At 37.5% G+C, this 16,382-nt stretch overlaps 1 protein-coding gene across 2 annotated transcripts; it reads left to right on the top strand.

The window, feature by feature from the left end:
* The first annotated feature begins 4,316 nt into the window (after nucleotides 1–4,316).
* On the top strand, nucleotides 4,317–15,502 carry LOC149817106 (putative membrane protein At4g09580). Of its 2 annotated transcripts, XM_089987273.1 has the most exons (5): nucleotides 4,317–4,935; nucleotides 6,784–7,054; nucleotides 7,518–7,688; nucleotides 13,964–14,040; nucleotides 15,141–15,372. In XM_089987273.1, the coding sequence occupies exons 1-4, from the start codon at nucleotides 4,670–4,672 to the stop codon at nucleotides 14,003–14,005; spliced, it is 750 nt and encodes a 249-aa protein (XP_089843399.1). In that variant the 5' UTR covers nucleotides 4,317–4,669; the 3' UTR covers nucleotides 14,006–14,040; nucleotides 15,141–15,372. The 2 variants fall into 2 exon arrangements, with proteins under 2 accessions (XP_089843399.1, XP_089843398.1); XM_089987272.1 differs by lacking the exon at nucleotides 13,964–14,040 and having other exon boundaries at nucleotides 15,141–15,502.
* Nucleotides 15,503–16,382: the final 880 nt, after the last annotated feature.

Below are 16,382 nucleotides of genomic sequence, written 5' to 3'. Positions count from 1 at the left end.
TATCTTATGGAGAAAAACTTTTCATTGGCGGTGACCTTAATGGACATGTAGGCATTAGTAGGGATGGATTTGAGAGTATCCATAGAGGCTATGATCTTAGCAAACACTTGGTTTAGGAAGAGGGAGTCTCACCTAGTAACATTTAAAAGTAGGGTTAATACAAGTCAGATAGATTTTTTCCTACTTAGAAAGAGAGATAGGGGTTGTTGCATCGATTGTAAGGTTATACTGGGAGAAAGTGTAGCTACACAACATAGAGTCTTAATTTTAGATCTTAGAATTAGAAAATGCCGCAAAAGGTATAGACATAGGATAGATCCTAGAATTATGTGGCGGGCACTGAAAGGAGCTAAGCAAAGAATGTTTGTAGAGCAGGTAGTTAAGGAAGCTGATTAGTGTCTCAAGGAGGATTGAGAATCAATGTGGAATAAGATAGCGAGTGGCATGAAAATGGTGGCTAAGGAGGTATTGAGTGAGTCTAAAGGCGGTGCACCGTTAGATAAGGATACATCATGGTGGAACGAGGATGTCAAATTAGCTATTAAGGTTAAAAGAAAGTGTTATAAAAATCTAAGTAAGAGTCGTGGTAATGAAAATTTGGAGATGTATGTGATAGCAAAGAAGGAAGCTGAAAAAAGTAGTTTGAAACGTGAGAGATAAGGTATATAAGGAGGTTTATGACAAGTTGGATACTAAAGAGGGCGAGAAGGATATTTATAGGCTTGCAAAGATGATAGATAAAAAATTGAGGGATCTGGGTATGGTTAGATGTATCAAAGAGAAAACACAAAGGGTTTTAATTAAAGATGAAAAGATTAAGGAGAGATGAAAAGATTATTTTGATGAGCTAATTAATGGAAGTCATACTCAGGATCTTGGAGACTTATCCATTCCTTTTCATGAAATGAATCGTGACTTCCATTAAATAGCTCATTAAAATAATCTTTCAATCTCTCCTTAATCTCCTCATCTTCGACTAAAACCCTTTGTGTTTCATCTTTGATACATCTAACCATACCCAGATCCCTCGATTTCTTATCTCTCATCTTTGCAAGCCTATAAATATCCTTTTCGCCCTCTTTGATATCCAACTTGTCATAAACCACCTTATATACCTTATCTCTCGCGTTTCGAACTACTTTTTTTAGCTTCCTTCTTTGCTATCATATACTTCTCCAAATTCTCATTATCATGACTCTTACTTAGATTTATATAACACTCTCTTTTAACCTTAATAGTTAATTTGACATCCTCGTTCCACCATGATGTATCCTTACCTAGCGGTGCACCGCCTTTAGACTCACCCAATACCACCTTAGCCACCTTTCTCATGCCACCCGCTATCTTATTCCATATTGATTCTGAATCCTCCTCGTGACACCAATCAACTTCCTTAACTACCTGCTCTACAAATATTTCTTGTTTAGCTCCTTTTAGTGCCCACCACTTAATTCTAGGATGTATCCTATGTCTATCCTTTTTGCGGTATTGTCTCATTCTAAGATATAAAATTAAGACTCTATGTTGTGTAGCTACACTTTCTCCCGGTATAAGCTTACAATTGATGCAACAACCCCTATCTCTCTTTCTAAGTAAGAAAAAATCTATCTGACTTGTATTAACCCCACTTTTAAATGTTACTAGGTGAGACTCCCTCTTCCTAAACCAAGTGTTTGCTAAGATCATATCATAGGACAAACCAAAATCTAAAATCCTTTATCCACTTTCGTTTCTTTCTCCTATATCATAGCCTCCATGGATACTCTCAAATCCATCCCTACTAATGCCTACATGTCCATTAAGGTCACCGCCAATGAAAAGCTTTTCTCCATAAGATATCCCTTGTACTACTCTATCTTAATCTTCCCAAAATTTACGCTTAATGGAATCATCTAAACCTACTTGAGGTGCATAAACACTAATAATATTAATAATATCCATACCTAATACTAACTTAATAAGTAAAATCCTATCACCCTTGTTACGGACCTCAACTACATTATCTATAAACTCATGACTCATAACAATCCTTACTCCATTCCTATTCCTATTATTCATGTATACCAAATCTTATATCCCTAAGGTTCTATCACTTTTGCTTCCTCACCTACCCATTTGGTCTCTTGTAGACATAAAATATCAATCTTTCTCCTACACATAACATCTACTAACTCTACCAACTTACCAATTAAAAACCCTATGTTCCAAGTGTTTGACCTAATTTTATGGTCTTGGACTAACTTCTTTACCCCCACCTGTCCAACAAAGTGAGGGAACCTTTTCCTATTTGACACCACACCCGGGCGCCGGTGTGATGCGTTGCTTCCGGGCGACGACCAAGCAACCCTTGCCCATTTATCACTACCTTCAGGCCTGTAGAGTACCGCGCGTCGCTCAGTAGGGAACGCCCCAACAAAATTCTCATATTGGTTCATATTTATAGGGTATGACTAAGTTTTTATGCTGGCTGTCACTGGCCTACCGTAACCCTCCTCATTTATTCGGTCTTGGGACCGACAGTGTATAACTAAACAGTTATACACAAGCGGAGTTTACTAAACCAAAAAATAAGTCTCAAAATTCTTGACAGAGTAGCGGGTTTTTAAGAATCTGTTAAATAGTAGGGCTGCACAACAAGTCGAGCTAGCTCAAGCTTGGGCTTGACCCGTTTAAGCTTTGCTTGAACTTGTTTGAAAAGTTAAACGAGCCAAACTTGAACAGCCGATCGTGCTCAGATAAGCTTAATTATCCTGATTAAGCTTGATTCTTGTAGGCACCTTAGATTTAATATATATATATATATATATATATATATATATATATATATATATATATATATATATATATATATATATATATATATATATATTGAATATATTAGGCTCACTTTTCTTGTTTTGTCTATTCTACGATAGATCTGAGCCTTTAGATGTGTTTAGCATACTCAATTTAATGAGAATCGGCTCTTGATTCATATTTTTCAATTAAAAAATGTATTTTGGTGAGCTGAGAAAAATTGATTTGTTTATATCCATTGATTTTGGATCATCAGTTTTCGATGATCTAAAGGCCGATTTTCACTAAACAAAACCTGTAGATCACATTTATAGTATTAGATGCCAGAAAAATACCAAAAAACTATGATTTTGAGAGAGCAGAACCAGCTCATTACCCTACTCTCTATGTATATATTGACAAAAGTAATAAAAGTAATGGATCACCCTAAAGGGTAAGGTTTGGGCTTTTATCTGAGAGGGATCTAAATCCCATCACCACTTTGTCTGCTTTAAATTTTTTTTTATAAAGTTGTTTTTCAAGCTCCCCTAGAGCGCGATCTCCAGCCAAGCTTGAAAATGTATGGTTTTTATGAGCTGAGTTCGAACCAGCCCGAGCTCGGCTCGAACCTGGCTTGTATGCAGCCTTATTTAAAGACCCAAAGTTGACATCCACCGTCTCTAGAAACTATTTTTTTTTTCGAGTTTTCCATATCCTCCTTTAGGATATAAGAAACTCATTTTTCTTTATACAACAAAAAGGGAAATATTATAAATGTTTGACTATAAAGTATAATATTGTATTTTGACTCTATATTTAACCTTATTAAACATATCCAAAATATTATAAAATCATATAAATGGGTAGTGGGGCCCAAAATTAGTTGCTTTATCATTTGTTGCTCAAATTACATATTTATAACGTGTTCTTACAATGTCATTATAAATTTGTTTGCGCAATTATAAATTCCTTTTAAAAAAAAATACCCTTGTTACTTACATAGCACACATTTAGTTTGTCATCAAGATTAGTAGTTACATTTCAATCATGCATGGTTTAGGTATACCCAAAATGAGTCTTTAACTCTCTCTCCCCTTAGAGTTGTTTAATATTTGTTAGATTAGTGGTACAGACATCATGAACACACTTGGATAATGGGTCGGATAAGTGTTTTTAAGGAAAACCGTTTCAGTATGCTTATTTTTATATATACATTAATTTTATTTGTTTTCATGATACAAAAATTTGGCATAATTATTATTAATGGGACGCTTACCATTCTAGTAATAATAAAGGTGGGTATCCGTTTGGCAGTTTCCAGCAAACAGAGGTCTATATCAGGAAAATCAGAAAACTGAGGCTTATTTTTGTAATTAAAGCAAACATTTGGCCACCTAATTGAAAATTTTCGTAAACAGATCGAGCCTTTTCGAAAAACTTATAAACATTAGGAGGGTTCCTTAATTATTGAAAAAGTTACCGGCTATCTTGAAAAATTGCCCAAGTTAAATGAAAACGCTATAAATAGGCGTTCCACAAGAAGAAAAAGGAAGAAAAGAGAGGCCTCCATCGAATATTCGTTGCTCCCTTCCTTCGTACTTCTCTCAGATTCAATCACAACTCATCCTTTGATCCTCCGTTCCTAGTCCTCGATCCGGCCCCTTCTTGCTTTGGCGGTCGTCCTTTTGTTTCCTCCATTTTGGTCGAGAAAACCGCTCCAATTACCTCAAAAACGGGAACCCCCCCAATTTTTGATGCACCGGAGCTCCGGAATCTCTCTATCTCGGTTAAATGGCATTCTTTGAGGTGAAATTCGAGCTGTCGATGGAGGATCGAGGTTCACCATGACGGTGGGTGAGATTCGTTCCTCTTGGTCGTTGTTTTCTTCGTCAGAATGGCAGGTCCGAGGGTTTTCTCTAACGAATCGGCGGGGAGGCAGCGGGACGAAGAGAACGCCTACGACGTCGAATCCCAGACCGGCAAGAAATCGTCGCAGCCGGACGCTCGGTACCAATTGACTCAATGGGAGATGACGGTCGCCGTCTGCGTTTTCCTGCTCTTCGTTGTGGGGTTGTCTTGCATTTACCTGACGATGCCCGCCGCAGAGTACGATAAGATCATCAGGCTTCCGCGCACGTTGTCGGATCTTCGAATCCTGAAGTAATGCCGTCTGATTTACTGATTTGTTTTCTCTGTATTTCCTTTTTGTGTTTTTTCATTTGCCTTTCTTTCTGACATCCTTTCGTGTTCTTATTTCGTATTCTTATTGAGTTCGATCTCGTCAATTGATTCACAAGTAGCAAAGCGATGTGATGAATGCCAGTTTCTTTTTTTTTCTTTTGTTGTTGATGTTCTGTTTTATTCTTTGTTATTTTTGTTGATTTCTTTGCTGCTTTTGCTATAAACTTATAATTGTTGCGTTTGATGTTGCTTGAATGATCTCTCCCTGTCTCTCCTCGTGGTTGTGTGGGAAAAAAATGTACGCAAGAGGTCATGATGTCTATATTATGCTCAACCCTAGTGTTGTTTCTCAGATTGAATTGGTCATTTTTGCCCTGATGTTGAGATGGGTTTCCGCACTAAGCGACCTGCCTTATAAACATAGTACTCCAAAACCTTTTCCTTTTTTCTAGGATTTTGCTATTTATCACCATCAAGTATCAACCACTTGTACAATGAAGGATTTTTGTGCGAAATATGTTAATTGTACTTTATATGTCAGATTGGGAAGTGTCTTAGTATCGGAGTCTCATAGCAGAGGAATTTGCTCCTTCCTGATTTTGAGGAGTCATTTTTGTCAAACTTGACTTAGCACAACACATTGAATTGTAGGAGGACAATGGACATCTTCTTTACATATATTTTTCCGTGCAATAGTCTGAGGTAGGAGATCCTTTGTGGGGGTTTCCTTTGTTTGATAATGTAGATAACATGTTGGTACAAAATTTTACTCTGGATTTGAGAAACATTCTTGAGCTCTGTATTAGCGTAGGCCTAAGAGAAGCTGCATGACCCACTAAAAGAGAGCGCTTGAGCTAGTGGTAATGTGGTAGGAGCATGCCTAATCAAGAAACATGTGAATGTGTAACAGAATCACTCATGTGATATTAATCTCCGAGTAAACTTGGTATATTGAAATATGATATATATTTGGTACAATTGTTTGTATGTACAACCTAGTTGGAGTCTGATGATTCAAGTTGCTTCGGTTCAATATGATGTTGTAGATGCGTTGAACATGCTCAAACGAGTGGGGATCGACCCTTGGATTATTTTTTTTGGGATGGAAAAACATGATATTTTTTAATAAAAAAAATTGATGCATTTATGGCTGTTGATTTTTCAATTGCTGGGAAATCCTGCTCTGGTGTCAGAGTCCAGCGATCCAAATGCTGATCCCACTGGAGCATGTAGATCACATCCATGGGGTCAGTTTGACTAAAAAAACAGAAAAAATAAAAAAGGAGTTTTCTAAGTCATTTATATGTACAAACAATTTGTTGCAAACTTTACCCATTAAAGTACTTATAAAGAACATGATCTAGTCAGCAAAAATAATCCTCAAGCATTAAACTAGAGTCTAGACTATGGTGTTAGTCAACATTATTTGAAAAGCATGCAACATTACATGAATGTTCGATACTAGATGCATGCCACTCTTCCAGCACTTAGTAGATTTTCTCTTTTTTTTTCTTTGTATATTTTTTTAGTTGATCTTAGTTAATCCATGTTTTTCTTCACGCTTTCAGGTCTTTATGATCTTTTACTACTTTGTAAATGCTCCATTGTTCTTCAGTTCTTGGATTCTTTATTTCACATATTTCAGTTATTAATTGCCATGAGGTGTGATCATACATGAATGAATAACAGCATTTATTTGAATTAAACATTTGTGACTAGTATATTGTTCTCATATATTTGCCAGCAGTTATAGTTTGCATATTGTTCTCACATATTTGCCGTTACTCATGCTCTATGTCTAACTTCCTACTTTTGAACTGTCTTCAGAGGGCATCTTGCATTATATGCAAGGGACTATCAACTGCGGTTCATACTGGGTTACTGTTCTATCTATATTTTCATGCAAACGTTTATGATTCCTGGAACCATATTCATGTCATTGCTTGCTGGAGCTCTTTTTGGCGTGGTCAGAGGTGTAGCCTTAGTTGTCTTTACTGCCACTGCTGGGGCAGCATCCTGCTATTTCCTCTCTAAATTAATTGGAAGACCTATCATCTTCTGGTTATGGCCTGAAAAGTTGAAGTTTTTCCAATCTGAGGTATTTCTGAGACCCTCACCAAATTATACCAGCTTGGTTGTGTCATTCTTTATGATGTTTTCAGACTTTTATTTTGGGTCTGCTTGTTTTACTTTGACTCAGTAAATAGAACTATACCACAGGGATATATTTCTATTTACCACCCTGTTTTATGAAACATGGGTCCTAAGTTCCCACTTTCAATGGGAATTCATCACAACCTCTCCCGGTGTTAAGGTGAAAATTTCTGCCTTTTTCATCATTGGCTGTAAAAAAATAGCGGGATTCGTTTTACGGGATTCCTCACTTAAACATAGGAAAATGGATCTCTATAAGAACCCCATTCTGCTGAAACCTAAACTGGGATTCGGGTCTGAAGAGAGAATTCTCACTGCCTGTTCCTTAAATTTAACTATTTCCTGCACATCTTGGTGATAACTTTTCAATGTTCTTTGAAACATTTACAATTCTGGCTATTTTGCAGATAGCAAAGCGAAGAGATAAACTACTCAACTATATGCTCTTTCTGCGGATAACACCAACACTTCCTAATACATTTATCAATGTAGCTTCTCCAATTGTTGACATACCTTTCCACACATTCTTCCTTGCAACATTTGTTGGTCTTATGCCAGCTTCTTATATTACTGTTAGAGTAAGTCCATTGTGTACACTTTTCTTAATATTAGCTTTCTTTCTGGCCTATTTCTCTTCTTTATTTATCTCATATTTATCTTGACACTAATTTGTAATAATTCTATCTTATGATACTTGTTTTGATATTGAGAGTTTTTCTAACTAATTGATGATCTTTGAACACTTGCTTATTATTGATTTATAGATATCTAGCCACTTTATTTAGCTTCTTGGTTAAGTACAGAGATGCCAGAAAATGATAAACACACACATCTACCTTTGCTATCCCCAATATTACTCACTGTTTACTTAATGCCTGATAACAAAAAGGGTTACAGCTAGGTTGCAGCTATTCTTCTCAAAGATTTCAAATATAGAAAACTGAAATCATTAGAAGATCACATAGATGCTCCATATGTTGTAATCCATGCCTCTTAAGGCCATGTGTGAACATGGAGACTTGTCTATAATCCATCTGTTTATATATCATTCTATGATCATTAGGAGAGAAAGTAGCTACTTTGAACAAATTAGAGAAAGAGAAGAAGAGGAGGAGGAGGAGGAGATGTATAGGTGGAACAAAAGGATCCTTGCAGTCAAACCATCCTGCTCTAATGATGGGTTAGGGCTGTCATCTTTCAATACATATTTATAATAGCTAACTGATTCAGGAATTGTATATTTGTCTTTGATTGGTAATGCTAAACTAATACGTTAATGTTGCACATATATTATATGTATGCCACTTCATATATGCAAAAGACATTAAGACTACTATTCACCATTCAACAGCCTCTTAAGCTGCACATGAGTGAGAATCATGAATAACTTTTTTCTTTAACACCTAGTGTCTCGCTTTTGTCAACACCCATGTAAATTAATTTATACCTTGATCTCTTCTATACATAAATTGAGTTTCTAACTCTTGAACTTCAATCTTATCATGAACAAAATGACTGGATTCAATATGTTTAACTTTATTGTGCAAATTTCGATTTATGGAGGTAGCTACTACGCTTTTGTTGTCTGAATATAGAATTGATTTTGAGATAAGCAGTCCAAGAATTTTGAGTGAGTTCTTTATTGTTACCGTTGCCATTGCTCTATATTCAACTTCTGTATTAGAACGAGGAACTGTTCTTTGCTTCTCACTACTACATGAAATAAGTGATTGCCCAAGTGCATACAACAGCCTGACATTGACCTTCTGGCATTGAGTCTGCAAACCCAATTAGCATAAAAAGAAGCTACATCCTTTAACATAATTGAAGCTAGTGACCGGGTCATAGGTACTTTATATACCAATCCGACTTTCATTGTTGCTGTTGGATACCCACCCACACACGCACACACACACATACACATATAAGATAAAGTAGGGAAATGTGAATACATTAGTGTGGAAAGACTTATGGGTTTATTTAAAGTCCTTGCACTTTTTGGATTTTCCTAAACCCTTTCACTTTCTAGTTTTGAAGTCCACTGTCTAAGCCCTAAACCGTTTCACTTTGTGTTCTTCTCAATTATGCAGACTTCACGAATAGAGGTATCAAATGTGGAAATAACAGGGCTCTTGGTTACACCAAGGCTGACAGAATTTTGTAGATTTCCCATCAACCCTTTTCTAGCAAATAAAGCCTTGTTCATCTATGGGTAATATCCTTTCAGGCCAAGATCTACTTTGTATTTTATCAAACACATAGTTGCCAGTCGGGGAAGCGGGAGCGGGAAGCAATTCTGGAAGCGGAAGCGGGAAACGAGGCACTTGAAAATTTTTAAGAAGCGGGAAGCGCAGGACAATTTAGAAGCAAACCAGGAATCGTCTCGGAAGCGATAAGAGAAGTGAATCGAAAGCAACCTAGGAAGCGAACCGAAAGCAACCTAGGAAGCGAGGGGGAAGCGAAAATAAATAAAAACAAAAAAAAATGAAAAAGAAGGAAAAGCGAGGGGGAAGCACGCTTCCCCTAAATTGGGAAGTGCACTTCCCAATTTTTTTGATGCTTCCTAGCACGTTTCGGAAGCGCCACTTTTCGCGCTTCCGAAACATGCTTCGGGAAGCATGCTTCCCGTTGTTCTGTGGCGCTTCGAGTAACCCTGATCAAACATCTGTGCAGGCAGTTGCTTTTCCTGGTTGCCAAATTTTTTTCGAAACGGTAATAGTTTTTGTATGTCGTGTGGCATGATTTCTCTCATTGGTTGCCAAAATACTGATTTTCATAGAACTACATAATATAATCTGCCCCTAGTTTTTCTAACAAGGGTATGGTTTTTCTTAAGCTTAGTTGACCAGTTAGCTACAATGTTTGCATTATTACTTAATATTGCATATTTTAGATTTTTAAGAGAGATGGGACAAAAACGATGGGAAGAATAATCACATGAAACAAGGTTAACATGGAAGAATTGAGATTAGACAAGGTTGGTGGAGCCGTGGAAGGAAAGACTGACAAGATAGAGGTTGGTTTGCTTGAAAATCAAATGTTAATTTAAGATTCAAAATTAAAGTATGAGAGAAATTGAGTAGGATGCTTGGTAAAGTTGCAGAGAATGCAAACAGGAACACTTTATAATGGGATGGAGGAAACGAGTACATGGAGATTAATATGGATGCATATTGCAATTTTAGCTCTAGTAATGCTAGGTGATTTATTGAGATGACCAAAGCATGCATTCCCAAGCATGTAAGTCTCAAAAATCATTGTTTGTAAGAAATATGGCAAATTATCAACTCTTTTGACATGAAAGCTAGAAGCTTAGGGTAAAAGGGTGGGTTGATGATGATGGTGTTTCAGTGCATAATCACCAGAAGTATGGGGGGAGTCCACAATCCTCACTGATCATATTAAAGAGGATATATGGATAGCCTTTATGTATTTGCCTTTTATAACTATTCTTTTCTCATGAGGGAAAAGGCAGTTTTTTCTTCACTGACTGATATCCCATGACTGAGTCCTGTTGGAGCCATTATAAGAGGTATTGGGGACTACAGAAACTATACTTATTATGGTTTATTCAGAAGGGTTTTGAAGCTAGAGGGAAGATGTTAAACCTTATAAGCACGGCCCCTAGGTAGGGTGTGAGAGTTTGTTTTGTAAGGATGATACAGGGTTTAATATGTTGATGCTTCCGACTTTGTGCTCAGTGGATAATAGGAGGATTATGGAATGTTTTGACATGGAATTAGACCAAGATTTTTTGACATCTTGGATTTTTGTTGTGATGGGCAGATTAAGACCTCCATCTCTCATCAAATTAACACTAGAAGGAAAACACATGTATAAATGAACTTAAAACCCTTGTTGTGTATCAATTGCTGGCAGTGGATTATCTAAGACCTACTAATCACAGACAAATATATTAGCCTATGTCACATGGGTGCGGGTGTGGGGGTGAGGGTGCGGCACTTTAAAAAACCTTGGGTGCGGGGGTGCAGCAGGGCAAACATGTGAAAAAATTATATATATATATATATGTATTATATTATATATATATTAATATATATAATTTCGAAGTTTTAACAGTTAACATTGTCATAATATCATTCATCATGCATGCAATATATCAACTTAAATATCAATCAAATAAGTAAAGCAATTGCATAAATCAACCTAAATATTAAAAAAAAATTAAGCAGAAAAGAACTAAGTTACATACCAAAAGAGGTGCCGCAACAGGACCATGAATAATTACATAAATGACGATGAAGTAATGGATCTTAATAATTTTCTTCTTCAACATCAAATGCATCATTAGAAGAAATATCGAGCTCAGATAAATCCATGTTTGTCATGTTGAAATCATGTTCTCTTCCGAAGTCAGCAAGCAAACCAGGGGTAACAGACACGCTGAACGCGAGAGAAGATCCGATGCAACCCATACAGTAGGCAACGCATGCACAGGGCGCCTCACCCGTGCACATCACGCGCCTCAACATTCCGAAGTTTCGTCCCTTATATAGGTGTTTTGGGTGTTGACCCCCCGCTGACAGGAGGAACCCGAAAAACACCTGGGCAACCATAAAAATTTTTGACCACCCAATCGATGTCGCAGTGTACAACATGTGCAACGGCCGCACCAGCAACTGCTGCACTGCGCCGCAGCTGCAGTCATCAGGTGCACATGAGGTGCCGCCGCGGCGCTGCACCGCGTGCTACGAGGATAAAAATTTTTGGTCCCCTATATAGGTGTTTTGGGCGCTGACCCCCCCCCCTGCTGACAGGAGGGACCCGAAAAACACCTTGGGGAACCATACAAAATTTTTGAACCCAAACTGTTGTCGCAGTGCGCAACATGTGCCACAGCCACACCAGCAACTGCTGCATTGTGCCCCAGTTGTGCGCATCAAGTGCACGCAACCGCACCCACAAGTACCGCAGCTGCGCAAACCGTGTGACACACATGAGGTGCCGTCGCAACAGTGCACCATGTGCCATGAGGATCAATAAAAAAATTCCCCCCTTTTGGGCGCTGACCCCGCGTTGACAGGAACGAATACGAAAAACACCTGGGCAACCATAAAAAAATTTTGACCCCCAATTTTGCAATATCGACACTCATTCAACAAGAGGGAGCAGGGAGGGGGGGCTCGGCCCCTCCCCTGCCGACCCAACAAGAGAGCGATAGAGAGCGAGGGGGAAGGGTTGGGAAAAGATAGAAGAATGAAGGGGACGAGAGAGAGGTTACCTAAGAGGAGAGGAGGAGGTGGCTCTGGGCGTCGTCGGGGTTGCGGGTGGGATTGACGCCGGCGATTGCCGGAGGTCTGCGACGAGGGAGAGGAGGAGGGGGCGATCATGGCATCGGGAGGAGAGGAGGAGGTGGCGACAGTGGCTTCGAGCTCCCCTGAGAGACGTCGGGAGGAGAGGAGGCGAGCGAGAGAGCAGAGCTGCGCGGGAGAGGAGAGTTGCGAAAGCGGATTAGGGCAAAAATTTGCCCTAATCCCATTTCGCAGCCCTTTTATCGGGCAAATTTTTTTTTTACGTCCGAAAATTGGACGAAAATAACCTTGGGTGCGGTCAACGCATCCAAGGTCGTGTTGACCGCACCGGGTGCCGCACCCGCATCGACGCGGGTGCGGCACCTGCTTTGCCGAATCCGTGTGACTTAGATCTTAGCTGTTTCAAAATGATAACATATATTGCAAAATTTCATATCAAACAACATGAATTTAGCATCTTGGCAACATGGAGAAGAAAATGGAGACTATTGGTGAAATCTGGAGGGGGTGTGATTGTATTGCAAAAGAGGCAAGGGCTAAATCTGGTGGTATCATTGTAATATGGAAGTAAAGGTAGGAGGGTGTTTGCTACAAATTCAGAGTCATCTCATTTCCTAATGTGGTAAAAAAATGGTTTTGAATGTTGCCTTTTCTTTGTACTATTGTTTGTGGGCCAGTGACCATCAGTAAGAAAAAGCTTGGGGGGATGAGTGGAATAATGTCAAAGGTATATGTATGCATCTTAGGTCATTTCCTGATGCCAGTGAAGACCCATAAAAAGGGAAATTACGTGTTACAAATGTGTGCCAAAATTACATACAGACCACTCATATATGTGGCTTGATGATGAGAAAACAAAATAAGCATGATATTATAAATCCACCACCATTAAGTGGCACCAATGGTAAGAAGGCCATAATATTGAAGAACAAGCTGTACATGTTCAGGAACAATGTACAAATTGAGGGGACGGCTAATGGAAATTTTGTAACTGGGGCTCTGGGCTGCAAATTTTTCCCTGCAGAACTCTATTTTTTACCTAATTGTTATGGTGACACTTAATCCTGGTTGAATAGACAAAAAAAAAGGAAGGAAATGAGTGTAAATTTGGAGAGATGGCTTTACCTTATACTGTGATAAATTGGCTAATTTGGATGTTACTTCTATAGGATCTAGCATATTAGTTTCTCATGTTTTTTATACTTAAAATTCTTTTCTAGTTTTCTTTCGTTGTTTTTTCTATTTATGCTCGACTCCTTACATTTTTAATTGATTGATTTTTCTTCTCTCTCTCTCTCTGAGGAGAAATAAAGCACTCTCTTGAACAGCTGGCGTGCTCAAATCTACTTGAGCCATTTGAGAGGTCGGAGAAGACTGATAAAACATTATTTGCTTCTGGGAATAACTTATAGCATTTTGAAAAAAATGCATATTGATGATTAATGACAAAACTGAGTACCATCTGAATAGATTCATAATATTACCCACACAGATGGGTGGGATGCGGCCGTGTTCAATGCTATGTGTTATAGAAACATATGTGGAAACATATTGCTAATAAATTTGTTACATTTTCACAGAACAAATGGATACTTGAAAAATCGTGGACAAAAATGCTATAAATGCATCCCATAGTTATGAGGATCAGAATATGCAGGTAAAATGGCAGTGATGGCATGTGTTATTCAACTACTAGAGTAAACATTATGTTGCTTCCTGTGACTGTTGTTGGGACAGCACTTGACAAAAGAGTTAGTGGAATCACCATACTGGGGTGGAAGTGCACTTCAAAAACAAGCTTTCGAAGTGGAAAGCAGGGAAGTGCCTTGCTTTTTGAAGTATTTGGAGAAACATTTTTTTAAATACGAGAAACACAATTCCCCAATTATAAGAATATTCCTGTGTTTGAGAATCCCAAGAATCGGAATTCCCAGACATGAGAATCACATTTAAAAACCTATCATTTATTTTCATCTTTCTTAAAGAAAAAGATAATTTGTTATATTTGTTTGCAATCATCAATGTGATTATGTTATTTTATTATTTATATTGTTAAATATAATGATTATTTTGCCATTGATAATGTTGAATTGGAACCTTTCTATGTTGGTTATGTGAAGATTTAATATCGTTATTTATTTTACATATTGTATTTTATTTAGTTTTAGTTTTATGATGTTTTTGATGTTTCAATTCTACAACATTGAGATCCTTGTTATGAGTTAAAGAAAGCGTTAACACATTTGCTTCCGCTTTGATTCTCATTTCGCTTCAAGTTGCTTTCTGTTCCACTTTCTGCTTTTTTTTAGAGTATTTTAATCACCTTGCTCCTTCCCTTGCATCGCTTCTCGATTTGGCAACTTTGCTTGACAACTAGTCATGTGATAAGCGATGGACGTTTTTATAATGGGAGGTGATATTTTTCGGCTAGGTTGGCACCTCGAAAATAGCTCCTATATGTGAAATAATGAAATGTTTGGCTGATGATCCTGCTTATTTTCTGGATAGTGCACTAATCACTTTACCTGCACAACTAAAGTTATACTCCGAAAATGCTGTGATAGTTCATTACCCCATTTGTCTTTGTATAGGTGGCAGCATTCGATTGCTTTACTTTGTATTTGCCATGGATCTTTACCTTTAAGCTGCTCTTGAAATTAATAAATGATTTATATCTGGTGAAGTGTTTTTATGACTTGAGAAGGCATTTTAATTTTTATTCATTTTTTACTGAAAATAATGCTTCACTTTGAACAGGCTGGCCTTGCCCTGGGGGACCTGAAGTCTGTGAGGGATTTGTACGACTTGAAGACTTTGGTGGTTTTGTTCCTCATCGGTTTGATCTCTATAATTCCCACCATCTTGAAGCGGAAGCGGACATATGAATGAAGCTTTTGTTGTCTTAATACATGGATTATGTTGTCAAAGGCTGTTAGCCAACGAATTTTTAGCCTTGTTTATCAAAATTAAAATTCTCAATTATTAGGTATTCCAAAGAGCCAGGAATTTTCTAAATGATATTCTTTGTGCATCTTCATTTGTAACATTCTTTTTTTTCTCTAAATTTCTGTATGGTTGGGTGCGCCCGTTATTGAATTCATGTCATTTGGCAGTTTCCATTTCTCCTCTCCTATTCCAAACCTAGTGAGATGCAGATCTATAGCACATTCACCTGCTCTTGGGTGATTGCATTAGGGAGAATTTTTTTTTGAACGAAATAAAGAATAATTAGATATCATGATAAGTTGATGAAACATTGGTCAATTCTTCGGGAATTCACAATCAATTTGCATTCAAATATTTTGCAACTAGTAGTGATTAACTGGTGCACTAACGCTTGTTTTTATGTAAAATTCTTGGTACCTTTTTTTTGCTATTTTTATCTTAAAACCTAAATTTTGCAAATAATGCAAGAAAAATTGTCTTACTAAATATAGATTAAGACTATCTGTTTATATTTGTGTGTCTTTCTCATCAGAATATTAAAAAATATATGCAAGAAGTTCTCTTGATTTAAGTATAAGATTGGTGTAAGTTTTTTTTTTAAACAAAAAATGTAGATTAAAAAGTTGTTTGATGCATGTAGGATGTTCAGTTCTAAAGTGGTGGAACTGCAAGAACAACTAAACAGAGTTTCAAGAACGCTCAAATTTTTATGGCAGCCTATGTTCGAATCTAGGCCATCCAAAATATGATCATAGCCTATCAGACTCCAAGTCCATGTTTGAGCTTGGTTCAGTTTAGGTGAACTAGGCACAAACTCAGGTTGAGCGTCGCTAAATATAAATGACATTTTTTAAAGATCTAGTAAAAAAGATCTTCGAATCGGGGTGAATGGAACATGCAAATTCCTGTGAGAACTGAATTTTTTGAGAGTTTTATTTATTTATTAATAAATGACTATACAGATGTGTTCTACATGCCTGATTTCATAAACAACGCTTCTTGGATTGTCAGATTCTGACATGCGGATACTCTTATAAGGTTTGAAAATTGATG

Source organism: Nuphar pumila, chromosome 14, assembly GCF_984573655.1.
Source record: "Nuphar pumila chromosome 14, dmNupPumi1.hap1.1, whole genome shotgun sequence".
Lineage (NCBI taxonomy): Eukaryota > Viridiplantae > Streptophyta > Magnoliopsida > Nymphaeales > Nymphaeaceae > Nuphar > Nuphar pumila.
The sequence above is the reverse complement of the archived record's forward strand: the minus strand, read 5'-3'. Positions and strand labels throughout refer to the sequence as shown.

Coding starts and splice junctions, on each gene's coding strand:
- LOC149817106 (XM_089987272.1), top strand. CDS start 4,670: ATGGCAGGTCCGAGGGTTTTCTCTAACGAATCGGCGGGGAGGCAGCGG. Junction 4,936..6,783: donor TCGGATCTTCGAATCCTGAA/GTAATGCCGTCT, acceptor AACTGTCTTCAG/AGGGCATCTTGCATTATATG. Junction 7,055..7,517: donor TGAAGTTTTTCCAATCTGAG/GTATTTCTGAGA, acceptor GCTATTTTGCAG/ATAGCAAAGCGAAGAGATAA.